This window comes from Nycticebus coucang, chromosome 18 (assembly GCF_027406575.1).
Source record: "Nycticebus coucang isolate mNycCou1 chromosome 18, mNycCou1.pri, whole genome shotgun sequence".
Taxonomy (NCBI): Eukaryota; Metazoa; Chordata; class Mammalia; order Primates; family Lorisidae; genus Nycticebus; species Nycticebus coucang.
In genome coordinates, this window is record NC_069797.1 from 54775236 (window position 1) to 54795541 (window position 20306).

At 52.5% G+C, this 20306-nt stretch overlaps 1 protein-coding gene across 1 annotated transcript in view; it reads left to right on the forward strand.

The window, feature by feature from the left end:
• LASP1 (LIM and SH3 protein 1) overlaps positions 1-20306 on the forward strand; it is a 51614-nt gene that overhangs the window by 9424 nt on the left and 21884 nt on the right. Inside the window, exons 4-5 of the mRNA XM_053569413.1 lie at positions 8714-8798; positions 19270-19377. Of these exons, the coding sequence (XP_053425388.1) occupies positions 8714-8798; positions 19270-19377 (193 nt within the window). The remainder of the gene's footprint in view (positions 1-8713; positions 8799-19269; positions 19378-20306) is intronic.

Sequence of the window (20306 nt, forward strand, 5' to 3'; positions counted from 1 at the left end):
ATACCTTTGAAGGATTCTCTTTCCCCACTTGGCCTGCTAGTTCTTTTTTTTGGCCGGGGCTGGGTTTGAACCCGCCACCTCCGGCATATGGGACCGGCGCCCTACTCCTTGAGCCACAGCCGCCGCCTGGCCTGCTAGTTCTACAGCCCTGTCTCTTTGGGGGTTTGATTATTCAGCAGACACTTACTGCCCACCCCGCAGCAGGTTAGATGCTAACCTGTGCCAGGTGCAGGGAAAACAGATTCCTGATACAGTCTCAAACCCAGGAAGCAACTTGAAGGTTGCCCCTTCCGTAAGGATTGGGTGCTGGGCAGGTTTCTGGGGGTGGCAGAGGAAGGGTGACGGTTCCGTCCTGGCCCCTGGCCCCTGGCCCCTGGCCCCTGGCCTTTGACCTGCTTCAGCTGCAGCTTCTCTTCCATTAATTTCCACTGTTCCTCTCCCACCCCCCTCACCAACCCCTCCCACCCACCCAAGGGAATGGGACATTCTTCAAATTCTTAAGGGCTCACACAAGCCCTGGTTCTCTGCCACTTCCTCCCTCCTTTGGGGAGTGGGGTGGGGTTCAGAGAAGCCAGGGCCTTTAACCCCTTGATTGCTAGACCATTCCAGGCTAGATTCTAAGCCTCCTTCCCACCAGACAGAAGTCTGGCTGAGCCAGATACTGGTGGGTAGCAAGGGCTCCATGCCTTTTAACGTCTCTTCCTGAAAACTCTGGTAGCCTAGAATTCAGTGAGCATTGGGAGTTAGAGAAAAATCAGAGGCTTGTCCTTGTTTTCTCTGCATTTTCTCAGCTGAGGACTAAAGTTTGAGCTTACTTTACTCACTCTTCTCTGGAGAAACTGTAGCAAGTGGGGTCATGGGGTGCCTAGAGGGGCCAGGGCAGTCCAGGAGAGGCAGAAGAAGAAGCCTCCCTCTTCTGGATGCTGATGGTGCTTCCATCCTACAGAGGCAGAGGTTCCCCTGTCTCTCCTGGCCTCCAGGGAAAGGAACCAGGTTAGCCTCTGGCCGTTTCCTCTTCTGCCTTTACAGCCATGGCCTCTGCCATATCCAGTTGACCTTTGGCCCAGCTGGGGTGTTTCCTGGGGTAGACCCTGTGAGGGAGAAGATGTTGGGGCTCTGTGACCAAGCTGTCTTTCCCTCTAGCTGTAGTAGCACCTTGCCCAGGGTAAGGATTGATAGTCAGGCCAGTAAGCCAGACAGGGGGATTTGGGGATGAACCAGATGTGGGTCTCACCTACAGAGAGTGCTCTCTGGACCTGTCTAAGCCTTGGATTCCCCATGTTTAAAAATTCCTATGTAAGGATGCTGGATTCTAGACCCAAGAGTATTTACTGGGCACCTGCTATGTGCCAGGCACTGTGCTGGATGTTCACTGTCATTCTCTCTTGTTTTCTTCCTGCCTCTGGCCTCATCCTTAAGTGACAGTCAGGTTCCTGAATCTTGGGGCTTCTAGGGAATAGCTTTCTCCCATCTCTGTTCTGGCCTGGCTTTGTGGACCACAGGCTGGCTTTCTTCTCTGTAGCATCACCTGCTTCATCCTGTTTCTCTCCTTGCATTAGGCTTATTTCGGGGTGAGGTAAGGGAGAGAACACAGGCCAGAGGTCACAGCCACCCTTCCTGGTGCGGTGGACCTCCATGTCCATGTAGTTACACACGTGCCCAGTATATATGCAGATATTCTGGTGCTGGGGTTGGGGAAGGGGGCCGGGGAGCCGTCTGAATGAGCTGTGCAGTGTTCTCACATTCAGGGCTGCAGCCACGCTGGAATTGCTGGGCAAGGTAGAGCCAACACGTCTGCTTTTGCACAGTAGCCGGCAGTGGAGGAAGAACTGTGAATCGCCACCTAATCGAATTCACTCTCCAAGCTTCTAGGTGGGTGGCTGAGCCTGCAGTGTTAGTTAGAGAAATATTTATGCCTTAAGTTATTTATTTTGTAAACTGAATTTTCCAAAAGTGGGGCAGATCTGGTTCTGCCCTGGCTTAATAGAAACCTGTTTCTTTGCCTCCATGCAAATAGTCTAGGAGCCTGAAGGTCAGGACTGAGGGTGGGGATGGGGAGAAACCAGGCTGTTCCTGCTTCCTTGGGGGCTTCCTCCTTGGAGAGCTGTGGACAGGACAGGAGGACAGGAGGTGGGGTTGGGTCAAGTGGCGATGGGTAGAGGTTGGGGAAGGGAAAGGGGATGCAGTGGCACCTTTCCCCTTTTCATTGACTGCAGCTTTGCAGGGTCCGTTCTCCAGTTTACTTGAACTGTGGGGTGAAGGGCTGAGGAGAGTGGAATGGTCCCTGATTGTAGAGAACCAGGGACTCTGTTCCTACCCTTTCCCCCAGGCCTCAGATGGGGGTGGGGTGGCATCTGTGCTAGAATGGGGTGGGTACTTAATAGCCTGTAATCCCAGCTGCTTTTCAGAGGTGGGACAGTGGCCGGCAAATCCAGCACTGAGAATCCCAGAGCTCTCTGCCTCTGACTGGGAGAAGTAGGATCAGATCTCTGAGGGAGCTGGGGATAGTACCAGGGGTGGTGGGGGGAAGGGGTGTGTATATATGTCTGGGGTGGGAAGGGCAAGTGCACGTGGGTAGCCAAAGTGGACAAATGCAGCCTCCTCACCCCTGTCATTGCCAAATCCCTATGCTTAGAGATGTCAGGGCCTTAAGGAACCTCAGGGATGCTGGTGCCTCTTAACACCCCCATTTTACAGATGAGGAAACTGAGGCCTAGCATTTTCATGTCTTACTTAATTTGGCAGAATCATTTCTCTTTATGTATTGCCAGCAGGGGCAGGTGCAGGCTTGAGGACTAAGTTCTTCCTCAAGTCTAGCCTTGATCTTTCTGACTGCTCTTTTTCCTCCTGGTCAAACAATGCCTCCTTGTTGCTTCTTATCCCCACCACTTCAGCAGCCCCTTAGGCCTCAGGATGGGTGAGAAACTGGGTTAGTTGGGAGGGCCCCTCCCTTCATGGGCAGTGTTCCCAGCAGGGGCAGCTCTTTCCAGAGGCAGGATGTGGGGGCTGGTTTTTTTTTTTTCTTTCCCTTTTGGTAAAACCAAAAGCGCCTTGTTGCTTTAGTTGATGTATTTTTGCTCCTCCTTGAACACAAAGCTGTGGTTTTTGAAGGGGTCCAAGCCTGGAAGAGGTGAGGTTACATGTAGAAAGGGGAAGCTGGGCTTTTGGGATCTCTGGTCTCTTCTTGTTCTGCCCCTGCAATGTAGCTAATGGCAGGACAGGGGAGTGAGGCTGGTGTCCTACAAGCTGTCCTTGTCACCCGTGAACCTATAAACTTTGTAGCCTCTCGGCACCCTCCTTGCCCTTGTAGTCCCTCCAAGCAGGAAGGTGACTCAGAGGTCCTAAGAGATAACCCATCTTCTGGGACAGAGGCCACTTCCCCTGGATCCCCACAAGTCATTATCTGGCCTCATGAAAAGTGCTGAGGAATAAACAGGTCCTAATTGAAGTGGCTGAGAAACTGCAGAGTCTGTCATCGTGGCCCATCTTGGAAACAGGTTGGGTTTGGACTGCTCCCACCCTGTCAGGCACATCTTCGCCTAGTGCCCTGAGTGGATGGGGTCTACTTGGCAGAGAGGTGTCAGCCTGCCCTGAGCTGGCCGGGCAGCTGTGGTTATGAGAGAGTGTTGGACAAGGTCTTTGCCCTTGACATTCAGCCTCAGTTTCTTCATCTATAAAACAGGCACAATGATAATGCCTGCCTTCTCCATCCCAAAGCCTTGTAACAGGTTTCAAGAGAGAATGTGCATGGCACATAGGGACCTCCCTTCTAGAAACACAAAGGATGTGGCTTTGTGTGCCTACAAATTCTCCTGAAGGTCTAGGCTGCCCCAATAGCAGACTGATTGCATTGCCTGGTCACTATTCTCACCCACTTCTTTTTGACTAAGAGAGGCATTTTCCTGGTTTTTGCCTCATGGATGCTGGGTCCCTTCCCCTGCCACCCTCCCCTGCATCCTATCCTAGTGGCCTGGCTCCATTCCCCCCACCTCAGAGCGGATAGCAGGGAGGAGGGTGCGGAGAGACATTTGCCGAGTCTGATGATTTGGAATGATTAACCAGGGGCCAGGCCCAGACCAGCCCACGGAGGGACAAAGAGCAGCTGTACTCTGGACTCTGTTCCGTACCTCACCCTGCCCCTTGTTCCCTCACTATGCCCCCAGTTTGTGGTGGGCCCTGGGTTTCAGAGGTGTCACTAGCTGGGACGGGTGGCCCCTTGTTTGACTTAGCCCCCACATTGGGACACACACATCCATCTATCCCACACACGTCCATTTGTCCCTATTGGGATCTGAGCGTAGTGGGTCAGGGAGCTTCAGCTTGGGGATAGAGTGGAAGGGAGAAGGTAGAATTCCAAAAAATTGTTTCTGGAAGGAGGTCAAACCAGTTGGAGCCCTCTTCATAGCCAGTCATGTTAGGGGGAAGGGCACAGTACTGCCATTCTCATGCCCTCCCTCTAGAAACAAACCCATGGCTCCTGTCTTCTTACCTAAATTGTCTGCAGGGATCCTGCAGACAGTCTCCTGGCTTTGCCCTCCTGGGCTCTTCCTTAGTTGAGAACCCCACTGCTGACTGTGTCTCTTCCCTCACCCCCGTAGACCTCTCTCCCTTTCTTTCCCTCCCTCTCTCCCTCTCTCTCTCCCTCCCTCTCCCTCTCTGCTCTCACTGCTCTCCTGCCTGCAGCTGAAGATGAGGTTGCCATGGGAACCTGAAGCTCACTGAGCAGGGGGAGGGATAGGCAGGGTTGTCTCGCCAGGGCTGGGGGCTGTGAGGAGGGGACAGGGTTGACCCAGCAGGAGGAATATAGCCCATGCTGCATGTCTGCCTCCTTCCTCTGCTGGGGTTGGGCTTAGGGGGCTGGGGTAGGAAATCGAAGGTTCTGGAGCCCTCTTTAATCTAGTTAATCTGATGCAGGATTAAAACCCTCCCCCTCCCCTTGCCAAGTTAAGCTGAGTCAACGTCTAGGCTGGTTCATTCCTTCTTCCCTTCTGATGGGATTAGTGGTCTGACTGTGGGAGCCTGAGATCCGGGGGTACTGGTGGTTCCAAAGAGAGGATGAAGTACCTGCCAGTGCCAACTGAAGCACTTATACTGCATGTTGGAGGGGCTCTCAGACCTCCCGGTGGGTGTGGGGTGACGGAGCAGAGGGACATAGTAGGAGGTGTGTGAACATAGCATGAATGCAGCTGCCACATGTGGACCTGCTGGCCTTGGTGGCTCGGAGATGCCCGTCACTGAGGGGCCTATGTATTCACTGAGTGGGAGGCACAGCACCGTGTGTGTAGGGGCCTCAGGACTATGGAGTGGCTGGGGCACCTGTCTGACCATTCTTGGGCCATGGGAGCTGGCTCTCCATTTTATCTTTGTACATTCCAGCAAATAGGAAACCCTAGTGTTTGCAGACTGGCTCCTGAAGACGTGTTTGCAGAGCCTGTCAGCCACTCTGGCCCCGGTCCCCCAGCCTGCCTCCACTTCCCCACTAAATGCTAACCAGAGCCATCTCCTCAGAATTGATCATGTTCTGGGCCAGAGCTGCCTGGGGGACCCCTCCACCTGCTGCCTGCACCTGTCTGTACTTACAGATGTCCTCTTAGCTGTAGCCCTTACCCCATGGCTTTTGTTTGGGGGGAAGATGGTCTCTGAAGCCCTCCCTCATAGGCCTCAGGGCCAACAGTTCTGCTAGAGATCTTATTTCAGTCCCTCTACTCTTTTTGGTCTCCAGGAACAGACTCCCAGTTGATCTTCCTTTCCCCAGGAATTCTGAAGGGAGCTCCTTGCTGCGGGGACCAGACCCTAGTCTTAGCCCTGGGTTCATCATGGGCCGTGTCTGTTGCCAGCTGTAGGCATCTGTGTTTGCTTTTCCTTATCTGATTCCCTCCTCCTCCTAGGTAGCTGTGAGCCTGGGCTGACCTGGGTGGCCAGGACCCAGCACCCTGGCATCCTATGGGGGCTGGAGACAGGGCACTGCCAGAATCACTGGGGCTGGGACAGTGACGCTAGACAAAAGGGAAAAGGATTTGCCAAGGTCAAAACCTTGTAAGGCAGTGGCAGGACCAAAGCCCAGTTAATGTGCCCTTTCTAGGCATACCTCCCACTTGGTTGAGTTCTCCAACCTGTATCCTGCCCTTCACAAGGTAGCCCAGAGGAAAAGTGTGTTTTTATAGGGCTCAGGGTGGTGTGGGTAGCTGGAGAACGTGCCAGATAGATGGGCAGCTCATGTCTAGCTCTTGGGCTTCTCTGCCAACCAGGTGGGACATGCTTGGAAGGAGGTCCCAGGAGGTGGTCTACCTCTTACCCAGGGGCAGCGTGTGAGTCAGGGATCTGCCATGGTCATGGATGTGGTAGGATGTGGTTGGCCACCCAGAGCTAAAAATGGCCCGACTTCAGGCTCCTACTTGAAAAAAAATACACTCCAGTCCTCAAAAGAATTGGGGCCCATGCAGACCCCCAGCTATTTCTCTTTTTTTTTTTTTTTTTTCTCTCGTGGCTTTTGGCTGGGGCTGGCTTTGAACCTGCCACCTCCGGCATATGGGACCGGCGCCCTACTCCTTGAGCCACAGGCACCGCCCCCAGCTATTTCTCATGCTAGTATATGGATACCGGCTGCCAGGACTCAGGGCTGCCTCTCTTACAGCTGGTTTGGTGGGGGATCGTGATGACCTGGGGGATAGAAGAGGCCCAAATTCTAGTCCCCACACAGCTTTAATGCCTGGTGTGACATTTGTTTATTCAACAGATATTTATTCAGCACCAGCTACTATTCTAGGAACTTGAGAGAAATGAATGAGTAGGAGACTAAAAAAAATAAAAATCCCTCTTCTCATGGGGAAGTAGTGGGGAGAGATGATAATATACCGATGTAATAAGTAAGTTAATTGGGCAGCGCCTGTGGCTTAGTTGGTAAGGCGCCGGCCCCATATACCGAGAGTGGCGGGTTCAAACCCGGCCCCGACCAAACTGCAACCAAAAAACAGCCGGGCGTTGTGGCGGGCGCCTGTAGTCCCAGCTATTCGGGAGGCTGAGGCAAGAGAATCACTTAAGCCCAGGAGTTGCAGGTTGCTGTGAGCTGTGTGAGGCCACGGCACTCTACCGAGGGCCATAAAGTGAGACTCTGTCTCTACAAAAATAAATAAATAAATAAATAAATAAGTAAGTTAATCGTGAAGACTGCCAAGTGAGAAGGGCTGGGCACTTCTCTTCTGTAATGTGGGGGTGGGACTGGACTGTCCTAGAAGTAGGTGCAGGATTGGCTTTGTGGGTTGGCCAGACTTCTGCTTGCCTCCAAGATAGCCCTCTTGCTGGGAGTCAGGACACACCGGTCTATCCCATACCTGGAGATCAGGCAGTTTAGTTTCATGTGCTGGGCTTGGAAGCTATTGGGTACAAATCTGGCTGTGTGCCTTGGCCACATTGTTCAATCTGTCAGGCCTCCATTCTCTCATCTGTCAAAGGGAGACCCTGACAATACTAGTCACATAGGGGGCTATGAGAGCTTGATAAACTAAGGCCCATAAGCCCTTAGCACAAGGGCAAACAGTCACTGTTATTTGTGGGCTGAGCATCCCTAATCTGAAATTGAAGTGCTCCAAGCTCCAAAAATTTTGAGTGTTTACCTGACACAAGTGGAAAATTCCACAGCTGACCTCATGTGACAGGTTGCAAAGAGCAGCCAAAACTTAGTTTCATGTACAAAAAAAGAAATTTTTTTTTGAGGCAGACTATGTTGCCCTCAGTAGAGTGCTGTGGCATCATAGCTTACAGCAACCTCAAACTCTTGGGCTCAAGTGATTCTCTTGTCTCAGCCTCCTGAGTAGCTGGGACTATAGGTATCCACCACAATGTCTGGCTATTTTTTAGAGATGGGGATCTCCCACTTGCTCAGGCTGTTCTCGAACCTGTGAGCTCAGTCAATCCACCTGCCTTGGCTTTCCAAAGTGCTAGGATTACAGATGTGAGGCACCGTGCCTGGCCTTGAATTTTGTGTTTAGACTTGAGTTCCTTTCCCAAAATGTCTCGTTATGTATGTCTTCCAAAATCTGAATCAAATCCAGAATCTCAAACACTTCTAGTCCTAAACATTTTGGATAAGGGATGCTCAACCTATAGTCTTACCCGTTACCACAGGTGACCTCCATTTTGGCCTCAAGCTGGTCTTCCTGCCTACCCGCCCATTAAGATGGATCTTATTAGCTCTTTGAAATACCACTTGTAATGGCTGTGAGCATCTCTCACCACTTCCTCCAGGAAGCCCTCGTGGATAGGCGTCCCCTCCTGTTTCCCTCTTGTCCTTCCTCTGCTTGGCTGGTCTCCATTTCTGTTATTAGCTGAAAGCGTAGTCCTAACCTCATGCCCATCTTCTCCCCTGTCTGGCCCAGTGACTTCAACTTCCCTTTGTGGTAGATTTTAAGGCATGGAGTATCCTCAAGGGTGATTTGAAATCCTCAGAGAGTATCCCAGTAGCCTTCCTTTGGCTCAGGGTAATTCTACATGGCTTGCTGGCTGCTTGGGCCTGCTGTGTCTTCCCAGGTCAGCCAGCCCAGGCAAAGTCTGAGAAACGCTTGCCTCCACTCAGCCTTGGCAATGGGCACCGTGGTCCTGTTGCCAACACTGGGGCAGGGCTGCCCAGGTATGAGAGTAAGTTCCTAGGAGAAAGCCAGAGCTTGGTGAGAAGCCCTCTCCCTAGAGTGACCCCGCTCTTTTTTCTGTCCTGCAGACACTACCCTAAGCAGTCCTTCACTATGGTGGCTGACACCCCGGAAAACCTTCGCCTCAAGCAACAGAGTGAGCTCCAGAGTCAGGTGAGGCGGGCAGCGGGTGCTGTGGCCCCGTGGGGAGGGGAGGCTGTTGTAACGCCCCGGTTTGGCAAGGACTCCTTCCTCCTGTGGTACTCTACAAGGCCAAGGTGCTGAAATCCTAGCGCTAGCTTTGGCTCTCTGCCCTCAACCCCAGTTACTTCATATATCTCGACTTTATCAAAAGAGTAGGGGAGAGCATGCCCCGCTTGCTACATAAAGTAGGCTGGAGAGGTGTGAGTGCCTGCCCCTTTCTGTGTGCTCTGGGGGCCCCCCAGGCCCGCCTCCTCCCCCCCAGGCCCGCCTGCTCTCCCCTCCTTCCTCTGCATTCGTACCCACCCGCAAAGGAGGGCTTGGGGCAGACCTGGGAGCTCACCTCTCAGGCTCAGGCTCATGCCTGTCTGAGGTTATACTGCTCACCTTCAGTAGCCTTGCCCCAAACCTTCTGTGCCTGTTAGAGGGCAAGGGGACAGGTTCTTGGCCCAGTGAGAACTTGATCTTTTTTTTTTTTTTCTTTTAAAGACAGAGTCTAGCTCTGTCACCTAGGCTAAAGTTCAGTGGTATCATCGTAGCTCACTGCAACCTCAAACTCCTGAGTTCAAGTGATCCTCCTACCTCAGCTTCCCAAATAACTAGGACTTCAGACACCTGCCACCATTGACAGCTAATTTTTTAATTTTGTTTTGTTTTGTTTGCGACAGAGTCTCTCTGTTACCCTGGGTAGAATGCTATGGTATCATAGCTTACAGCAACCTCAAACTCTTGGGCTTAAGCAATCCTCTTGAGTGAACCTCCCAAGTAGCTGGGACTATAGGAGCCCATCACAACATCCAGCTAGTTTTTGTATTTTTAGTAGAGGCAGAGTCTTTTTTTTTTTTTGAGACAGAGTTTCACTATGTTGCCCTCAGTAGAGTGCTGTGGTGTCACAGCTCACAACAACCTCAAACTCTTGGGCTTAAGCGATTCTCTTGCCTCAGCCTCCCAAGTAGCTGGGACTACAGGCACCTGCCACAATGTCTGCCTATTTGTTGTTGTAGTTGTTGTTGTTTGGCAGGCCCGGGCTGGGTTTGAACCCGCCAGCCTCAGTGTATGTGGCTGGCATCCTAACCACTGACCTATGGGCGCCAAGCCCAGAGTCTTAATAGTCTCACTATGTTCCCCTGGATAGAGTGCTGTGGCATCACAGCTCACAGCAACCTCACACTCTTGGGCTTAAGTGATTTCCTTGCCTCAGCCTCCCAAGTAGCTGGGACTACAGGCGCCCGACACAATGCCTGGCTATTTTTTGTTTCACTTGTCATTGTTGTTTAGCTGGCCCATGTTGGGTTCAAACCCACTAGCCTTGGTGTATGTGGCTAGCACTGTAACCACTGTGCTACGGGTGCCGAGCCTAGAGACGGAGTCTTGCTTTTGCTCAGACTGGTATTGAACTCCTGAGCCCAGGCAATCCACCCACCTCGGCCTCCCAGAGTGCTAGGATTATGGGTGTGAGTCACCGCTCCCGGCCCAATTTTTAAATTTTTCGTATGGCTGGGGTCTTGTATCACCCAGGCTGGTCTTTTTTTTTTTTCTTTTTTTAAGAGATAGAGTTTCACTCTGTCACCCTTGGTAGAGTGCCTGGTGTCACAGAAACCTCCAGCTCTTGGACTTAGGTGATTCTCTTGTCTCAGCCTCCCCAGTAGCTGGGACTACAGGCGCCTGCCACAATGCCTGGCTGTTTATTGTTGCAGTATGGCCGGGGCTGGGTTCGAATCTGCCACCCTCGGTATATGGGGCTGGCGCCCTACTTACTGAGCCACAGGTGCTGTCCTACAGCCCCTGGTTTTTAACATAGATTTAAGCATTTGAGTAAAGAGTTCTTGCTCCTTTGAGTCTGACTGTCCCATAATTTATATTTTTTTTGCAATTTTGGCCAGGCTGGGTTTGAACACGCCACCTCTGGCATGTGGGGCCAGTGCCCTACTCCTTTGAGCCACAGACGCCGCCCTGTCCCATAATTTATTACTCCCCAGGATGATTACCCTGAAAAAAAAAAATTACTTGCTGCAGTTTCACTTCTTTGTTCTCAAGGGGAGTCCCTAACCTGTGTGCACCTACTGCCCTGTACTCTGGTCCCTGTTTGGGGTGCCACCTTTAGCGAACTTTTGCTCAGGCTTGTCTGGAACTAGTGAGCTCAAGCTATCCACCTTCCTCAGCCTCCCAGAGTGCTAGGATTACAGGCATGAGCCCTCAGGCTGGTCTTGAACTCTTGTCCTCAACTAATCCTTCCACCTTGGCCTCCCAAGAGGCTAACACACCCAGCCAAGAACTGAGTGTTTAGCGGATACTGAGGAGTAAGCCAAGAGTCTGGATCCTTGAGACCAGAACAGTAACCCTGCCTGGGGGTTGGGAGGGCTTCTGGGCCAAACTTTGCCTGGGGTGGGTGGGGTGGTGCAGCAGCAAGGATTAAAAGATTAACTGAGAATGCAAGGAGGGGAATTTACCAAGTGGGCAGGGGCCTAGGGCCAGGAAGGCCTAGGGCCAGCAGAGGCTCCACCTCGGCCACAGTGGGATCTTTGCTGATCCCTCTGGAGGGGGCTTGTCGCCCATTCTTAACATGACCCCCTGGGTCCCATCAGGGAGAACCAGCTCCGCCCTGTGTTGGCTTCCCAAGCTTTCTCTCCTGTAGTCCTCCCAGCAACCCTACCAGTTTCTTGCATTGCACAGATGAGGTAAAATCAAGGGACTTGCTAAGATCATGCAGGTAGCAGGAGAGGTGGTAACAGTGTTTATAGCTAATGTATTGAGTGCTCGTTTCATCCTCATGACAGCCCTGTGCAGAGAAAGCAGACACAGACTGCTGTGAGTGCAGGTTGGTCTAACCCAGAGACTTAAGTTCTTTCCAGTTTTCCATTGACTCCCATGAAAACCAATCTCTACCTTAATAATGAACATGATAATCCCTTATGCTGCTGAGACCTTTTGTAGCTCAGCAAATGCTTTTAGTTACTTGGCCTCGTTTAGCCTCGACTTGACTCTAGGGGGTGGGGAGAAGACCTGCTACCCTTGTGTCCGAGATGAGGGGCTGATGCTGAGAGAGGCCCAGGGCTTTGCCTGTTGACTCGTGGTGAGTGAGTGAGGTTCCAGGATTTGGGCTGTGGTCTTTCCATTCCCACATGCGGTGACCTTGACCACATGCAGCCCTGGTGTGGCTCAGGCTGGGGCCTCCTGAGTGTTCCACAGAGTAAGGGAGCAATGGCTCATACCTGCCACCCTTTTTTCCTGTAGCACAGAAGCTACAGTTCCTGGGGGGGGCCACATGCACAGCAGCACTCAGCCAGCTGAGGGGGCCAGATGGTCCAGCAGACAGGGAGAGGGCTCAGAGATGTCTCTCGAGCCTATGGAAGGCCCCTGACAACCAGAGGTGGAGGGGGTGAGAGGGACCTGGGGAGCAGGTGCCGGGAGCAGACGGCAGGTCTTTGGTGACATACACACACACACACACCCCTGCTCTCAGGAGGAGAAATTCAACCCCCAGCCTTTCTCAGTCCCACAAAAGCATGACTGCGGCTCTTTTTACCCTTGAAACCTGATCTCCAAAGGGTGGGGTCTGTAGGAGGAAGTACCACCTCCTACCCTCCCCTCCCCAGTAGCAGGTGCTCCTCTGCTCCCCAGGGGCCCAGCCGCACAGGCAGGATTTAGAGACTCGTCTGCTCCCCAGGGGCTCAGCCTGCTGCTCTTCTGCAGGTCTCTAGGAGTTTGTGAGAATGGCAGTTACTCTTCATGAAGTTCTCCGAGCCAGGCCGTGTATCTCTGTGTGGTGTGTGTGTATCTCCATATGACCATCCTTCTACCTGACCTTATTTAGTCCTCGTATTCACTTGATAAAGGAGGATCTCTTATCCCCATTGCGCAGATGGGGACACTGAGGTTTAGCAAGGCTGCACCACTCCACCAGAGCCCAGTGACAGGCAGATTTCAAGCCCAGCGGATCTGGTCCCAGAAGCCTTTGCTCTTGATAATGCTGCCATGCTGGATAACTGCCATGGCATCCAGCTATGTGTTCCTACCCAACAGTTATTAGGGACTTGTTGGAATGCAGGTTCCTAGGTCTCATTCAAGGGGCTCTGGGTTGGCAGCCCTGTGTGAGGCTCAAGAATCTGCATTCTGGGGCGGCACCTGTGGCTCAGTCGGTAAGGCGCCGGCCCCATATACCGAGGGTGGCGGGTTCAAACCCGGCCCTGGCCAAACTGCAACCAAAAAATAGCCGGGCGTTGTGGCGGGCGCCTGTAGTCCCAGCTACTCGGGAGGCTGAGGCAGGAGAATCACTTAAGCCCAGGAGTTGGAGGTTGCTGTGAGCTGTGTGAGGCCACGGCACTCTACCGAGGGCCATAAAGTGAGACTCTGTCTCTACAAAAAAAAAAAAAGAATCTGCATTCTGACCGTCCTGGTGATTCTGGTAAGGCTTTCAGTCCCATCGTAAGGGACGTGGAGCTGGGCGGGTGAGCAGGAGCAGACAGTTGGGAGCTTACTCTGTGTGTGCTGTGGGGGGCGTGAGGTGAGGGCACAGCTCTGTCCCCTGAGGTTGGGGTCCTTGGTGGTGAGGGCTCAGAGTTGAGGAGGCAGAGGAAAATGTGCTGTCCTCTTTGGGGTTTGTTCTGTCTCCTTTCTACCACCCACCAGCTGTGTGGTCTGAGGCTGGCCTCTCCTAACTGTTTTTACCTCTTAGTTTTTTTTTCCTCACCAGCAAAATGGGGACAGCAAACCCAGTTACCTCAAGCTGGGGGCTGGGCCTGAGGTTTGGAAGGGCTGAGCTGGCCAGGCTGGGGCCTGACATGTTCTGGTTCCTGTAGCCACAGTCGGGGCAGGGCTAGTAGGCTGTCAGGAAGGGAAGTGGGAGCCTCTTCTGCCTACCTAGCACCACCCCACCAGGGTGTCAGCTGGTCTCTTTTCAGTGCCTCTGGGCCTGCTGTGGGGTGTCTCAGTCCTTCTCTGTTTCTGGAAGCTGCCCGTTCTATTTCAACTTTGTTTTCCCATTTCTATATTAGTCCCCAAAGTGGTACTTTGTGTGTCTGGGACACTTGGAGCAGCCTCCCCTGCAGGGGAGGGAACACAGAGCTATCCAGAAATGACCCTCTGGGTGGTCTTGCCCAGGCCTGGCTGAGGCTGGGAGCTAGTAGCTGGGCCCTGCTGCTCCCCTACCTGACCCCCAGGCTGAGTAGAGGTAGCAGCTTTGGGGTGGGACTGAGCTGGAGATATCAGTGTGGCCCAACCCCAGGGAGAAGTGCCGGAAGACTGTTTTTTTCCTTCACCGTCTCGTTCATGCTACTGTGGGAAATGCCACAGAGAGGAAGGGAGAGTCCAGTGAGAGCCCTACACTGTGCCCTGGGCAGGGTTTCTGTTCTTTTCTTGGATCTTGTGACCAACACGGCAAGCAGCAAGCCCTCCCACCTGAACTAGCTGGCCTAAGGTCAAATCCCAGATGTGTGACCTCAGGCAAGTTATTAAACATTCTGTGCCACTGTGCCTTCATCTGAAAAATGGGGATTACTGCAGTCCAGAGGTTGTTGTGAGGATGTTAGTGTATGCTACTTCATGTTTTCTGGCATGGAGTCAGCACTCAGTTAATGTTGGCTCTTCTTATTCTCCTGCAAAGAGAGGAAATGGAACTTGGGCATGAAGCAAGGAATGGACACGATCACTTTTGGCCATTGCTTCCAGTCCTGGCCTTTTTCATTAGTTCTTCTCCCATCTGTTTGTGTCTAACTTATTTATTTATTTATTTTTATTTAATTTTTTCTTTTTTTTTTAGAGACAGAGTCTCACTTTTTTTTTTTTTTTTTTTTGTAGAGACAGAGTCTCACTGTACCGCCCTCGGGTAGAGTGCCGTGGCGTCACACGGCTCACAGCAACCTCTAACTCTTGGGCTTACGCGATTCTCTTGCCTCAGCCTCCCGAGCAGCTGGGACTACAGGCACCTGCCACAACGCCCGGCTATTTTTTTTTCTGTTGCAGTTTGGCCGGGGCTGGGTTTGAACCCGCCACCCTTGGCATATGAGGCTGGCGCCCTACTCACTGAGCCACAGGCGCCGCCCGACAGAGTCTCATTTTATCACCCTCGGTAGAGTGCTATGGCATCACAGCTCACAGCAACCTCCAACTCCTGGGTTTAGGCGATCTCTTGCCTCAGCCTCCCAAGTCGCTGGGACTACAGGTGCTGCCACAACACCTGGCTATTTTTTTGTTGCAGTTTGGCCGGGGCTGGGTTTGAGCCCGCCACCCTCGGTATATGGGGCCGGCGCCCTACTCACTGAGGCACAGAGCCACCCTATTTTTATTTTTTCATTTACTTATTTTTTTTGAGACAGAGTCTCACTCTGTTGCTCCAGACTAGAGTGTCAAGGTATCAGCCTAGCTCGCAGCAACCTCAAACTCCTAGGCTCAAGTGATCCTCCTTCCTCAGCCTCCCAGGTAGCTGGGACTATAGGCATGCACCACCACGCCCAGCTAATTTTTCTATTTTTAGTAGAGACAAGGTCTCACTCTTATTGAGGCTGGTCTGAAACCCCTGAGGGAAATGATCCTCCTGACTCAGCCTCCCAGAGGCTGAGTGTCAGTATTATAGGCATGAGCCATCACGCCTAGCCTGTGTGTCAAATTTAAAACTTGGTTTATGGGCGGCGCCTGTGGCTCAGTGAGTAGGGCGCCGGCCCCATATGCTGAGGGTGGCGGGTTCAAACCCAGCCCCGGCCAAACTGCAATAAAACTTGGTTTATTCTTTGTTAAAAGAGGATGGGTGGGGGGGCGGCGCCTGTGACTCAGTGGTTAGGGTGCTGGCCCCATATACCAAGGGTGGCGGGTTCAAATCCGGACCCGGCCAAACTGCAACCAAAAAATAGCCGGGCGTTGTGGTGGGCGCCTGTAGGCCCAGCTACTCGGGAGGCTGAGGCAAGAGAATCGCCTAAGCCCAGGAGTTGGTGGTTGCTGTGAGCTGTGTGATGCCACGGCACTCTACCAAGGGTGATAAAGTGAGACTCTGTCTCTACCAAAAAAAAAAAAAGAAAGAAAAATAAAAAAGAGGATGGGTTACATAGTATACGGGGCCAGCACACAGTTGATTCGGCACATGATCTGGAAATTGTTGGTATTATATTTTGCTCAACAAATTTTTTTTAAGTCATGATCTTCTTACATTGGGTCATCCAAGCAGTTATTTTCCAAATTCTGTTGCCTTGTTTGTTTGGAGATTATGTATCTGCATTCAAAACATTGATTTGGGGCGGCGCCTGTGGCTCAGTCATTGATTTGGGGCGGCGCCTGTGGCGCCGGCCCCATATACCGAGGGTGGCGGGTTCAAACCCGGCCCCGGCTGAATTGCAACCACAAAATAGCCGGGCGTTGTGGCGGGCGCCTGTAGTCCCAGCTACTCGGGAGGCTGAGGCAAGAGAATCGCTTAAGCCCAGGAGTTGGAGGTTGCTGTGAGCTGTGTGATGCCATGGCACTCTACTGAGGGCCATAAAGTGAGACTCTGTCTCTACAAAAAAAAAACAAAAAACAAAAAACATTGATTTGTACCTACTGTTTGCTGGAATAAATAGTGAACAAGATAGATCCAGGGAGAAGAACCAAAAGCGTACATAAAAAACACAGTTTCACAGATGGGTGTCAGGAGCCTCTGGCGTCAGTCCTGGCCCTGTTGTAGGAGTTTCCAGGATAGAACGCCCAGGCGTCTCCCCGGGATGGAGTCATCTGGCCAAAGTGCTGGGTTGCTGACCCAATGGACAACTGGGTAGAGTGACCTCAGCAGGTCCTTCCCTCTACAGGGACCCCCATTATACCCTGGTGCACCATCCCAGACAGTGAGGGCGAGCGTTCCCGCTTGGTGGGGGAGGGGCTCCAGGCTGCAGCCTCCAACACTCCTGACACTCCACCCCCCACTTTTGCTGCCCTTCCCAGCACCCAAAGGTCTCAGAGAATCTTCTCCACTTTGATTCTCCATATTCAGGGTCTGGAGATGAGTAAAAATGGTCACAGGGAACTGACTGGCTTAGAGTCACACAGCAAAGTGGTGGCAAGCCCAGGCTCCCTCTTTTCTCAGCCCTACTCCCCTCCCCACCCCAAACCCCATCCTCCTGGGTCTCCTGTGTTAGGAGTGAAATAATTATCCTGCCCCGAAAGGGAGGGGGAGGCAGTTCCTGAGCCTGGGAACCAGCTGTTGTCCTGTGTTGTCGCCATGGCGATTATTTCTCTGGATTAAGGGCCTGACCCTTGCAAAGCCAGGAAGCAAAGGAAGGAGTGGAGGACTGGTGTTCGCACTCTAACATGGACAAAGCACTTTCATTAGTGTGTACTGAGCCCTACTGAGCGCTCCACAATGCAATTGCCCAGTTAGAGGCACTGACTGCATCATTTATTGACATGACTGGTATTAGGATCCCCAGTTTACAGATATGGAAACTGAGGCTTGAGATTAAGTCATTGGCTCCAGATCACTCAGCAAGTGGGAGACTGAGGGTATGTTAGCACCAGTTCTGTCTGGGTGATAGGAAATCTTCTCCCCATATTTTAACTGATCTCTATAACAACCTGCTTTACAGATGAGGAAACTAAGGCCAGGGGCCTTTGACTCAGGGCTTCTGGGTTTGGAGCCACGTTTTTCTTTTTCTTTTTTTGAGACAGAGTCTTACTCTGTTTCCCTGGGTAGAGTACCATGGCGTCGTAGCTTGCAGCAATCTCAAACTCTTTGGGTTTGAGCAATCCTCTTGCGTCAGCTTCCTGAGTAGCTGGGGCTATAGGTGCCTGCCATGATGCCCGGCTAGTTTTTTTCTATTTTTTTTTTTTTTTAAATTTTTTTTGTGTGTTTTTGGCCGGGGCTGGATTTGAACCCACCACCTCCAGCATATGGGACTGGTGCCCTACTCCTTGAGCCACAGGCGCCGCCCGTTTTTTTCTATTTTTAATAGAGATGGGGTCTCACTCTTGCTCAGGTTGGTCTTATGCTCCTGAGCTCAAGCAATCCTCCCACCACAGCCTTCCAGAGTGCTAGGAGTATAGGCATCAGCCCCTGCGCTAACCTGGAGCCACATTTTTCTGAGTGCCTTACCTCCACGGATGCCCCTTCCCAGAGAGCTCCCACTAACAGGCACCATGCTGGCCCAGGGCTTCTTGGAAGAGCAGGTTTTGGACCTAAGGGTGGCCTGGTGCTTCTATCCACTGCATTAATTTCAGGTCTAATGGGGACTAACTAACACATTCAGGCCTTTCTCTTTAACCTGGATTATAGTAAAGAAGGAAGAAGAACTGAACTCCACAGGTGGGTGACTGGGGCTCCAGGGGACAAACAGGGACCCTGGAGATGTGCAGAGGACATGACAGGTGTGGCTGTGGCTGCATCTGTGTGTGTTGTCACTTGGTGTGGGGTGCAGCTCAGTGCTGCAGCCAGATGACTCTGCCTGGAAGCTGCCTGGGTTTGTCATCCTGGAAACATCCAAGGTCTTAGGCCCTGTGTCCTAGGCTGACCTGTTTCCTCCACAGTGCAGCCCCTGTGGAGGAAATCCAAGCAGCTGGTGGGTCTGGAACAGATGGCTGCTGAGGTGGACAGTGAGGTCTCTGGAAGCAAAGGAACAGTTGCCTGTCCCATGAGTATTTCCCAGCCTCATTCTGTGCTTTAAACAGCCCCAGGGGAGGACAAGCTGTTCCTCATGTTTCAATTCCTGTAGTCAGTGTCAGGGAAGTCCTTTCGGACATCTGACTTGAGTCCCTCTAGTACTGTGGTGGGAGGGTAGGGTTCTTCCCGGATATTGGAACCCTGTTCTGAAGCACCATCTGACCCATCCAGTGTCTTCCCCTCCTGAGGCAGTGACCTCGGAAGTCAGCCTTGCAAACTCCTTTAAGCCACAGGGCCTGTCAAAGAGTCATTGATTGAGCCTTCCGTGAGTTTGTCACACCGCTCTCCTTGCTGGGCACCAATTTGTCATTTGGCACAGCCCTCATTCAGCTGGTCCTCAGTGGATAGGGCCATATTCTGGCTAGGGTGAGGGTGAGGGTGAGGACTGGGCCTTAGGAGTGCTGGAGAGAACCTTCTTCTATAAGCTTTTAGGCAGGATGGGCTGGCAGGGAAATGTCAGGAGTCAGGCACGTGAGGGTTTGCATCCTGGTGGCTCTTGACATTTGCTGCTAAAGCTCTATAACCTTGAGCAGGGGACTTGGCTTCTCTGTGATTCAGTTTCCTTATCTATAAAATAGAGCTAATAATACCAAGTCTCTGTGTATGTATGTGTGTGTGTGTGGCCTTTGGCACTGTGCCCACCACTCAGAAAACACTGAAGAAGTATTAATGGCCATTATTATTAGTCTGACACTTTCTGACTAAGGCTTTTGCATGGAGTTGGGGGTTTCTGGTCGGGGGTGTTCTCCTGATTGATTGCTGCTTCAGATGAGGCCCTTTCTGCTCCCAGCTTGACTCCAGTCCCTCTTCCCTCCCTCTCGGGTTCTCCAGGTACGCTACAAGGAGGAGTTTGAGAAGAACAAGGGGAAAGGCTTCAGTGTGGTGGCAGACACACCTGAGCTGCAGAGAATCAAGAAGACCCAGGACCAGATCAGTAACGTAAGCTCCTGGCACCTCCTGTGGCCTCAACTCCCTTCTGGGGCCCGCCCTGCCTGCCTGGCAGACATGAATGAGGCAGTTCCCTCCACTGTCCCTGCTGTCCCTCGTTGGTCTGGCTGGTGGCTGCTTGAGAGAGAGGCATTTGGGGTTCCCAGATGCTTCTTATCTGTGCCTCCCCAGATTTCTTTTTGCCAGACTTTAGCCCGTGTAGCATTTCCTCTTTGAAGGGACTATAGTTTTGTGGGGGTGTGTGTAGGGGCCTGTGTGCTAAATCACCCCCCACTCTCTCGGAAGCGGTTTTTCCTTTTTCTGGGTATGGTGGTTGTCAGGGTACAGATTGGATGTTTCCTCATCCAACAAAGGTCAAGACTGGAGGATGGGGCGGGGCGGGGTGGCCTCCCCCGTCTGCCTCTGGGTGCTGACATTACAGTCATTTCCGCCCTTCCTTGGCTTCCTCCCCCACCTCGGCTTGTTCTTCCTTCCTGTGTAAAAACCCCACCTGCAGCGTCCTCCAGCCTGACACCTCCTAGTCTGGGCCCTCCTGGGCCTGGGATGGCCAGCAGGGTCTGGCTGCGACAACGGGTGGTGGGTGGTGGCTCAGAAGTCTCCAGCTTTGTGTGCACTCCATGGCACCTGTGGCTGGAGAACAGGCTGCTGTTTTCCTGCTGGGCAGAGCCACAGACCAGCAGCCTGTGTGGTTTTGTGCATGTGGGAGCAGGGTGCTGCTGTAAGCCATAGCCACAGAACACGGACGCAAGACCCATGCACAGGGGCCTGGGGTGCACAGAGCTGCAGGATGTGCCCAGCGGCCTGGGCTGGGAGGTCCTACAAATGACTTATTGGGCAAGCACAGTCATCTTCATGTCTGTAACAAGAAGGGATAGATGAGTTGCCAGTGTCACTCTGGGCTGAGGGACTGGGGACAGAGT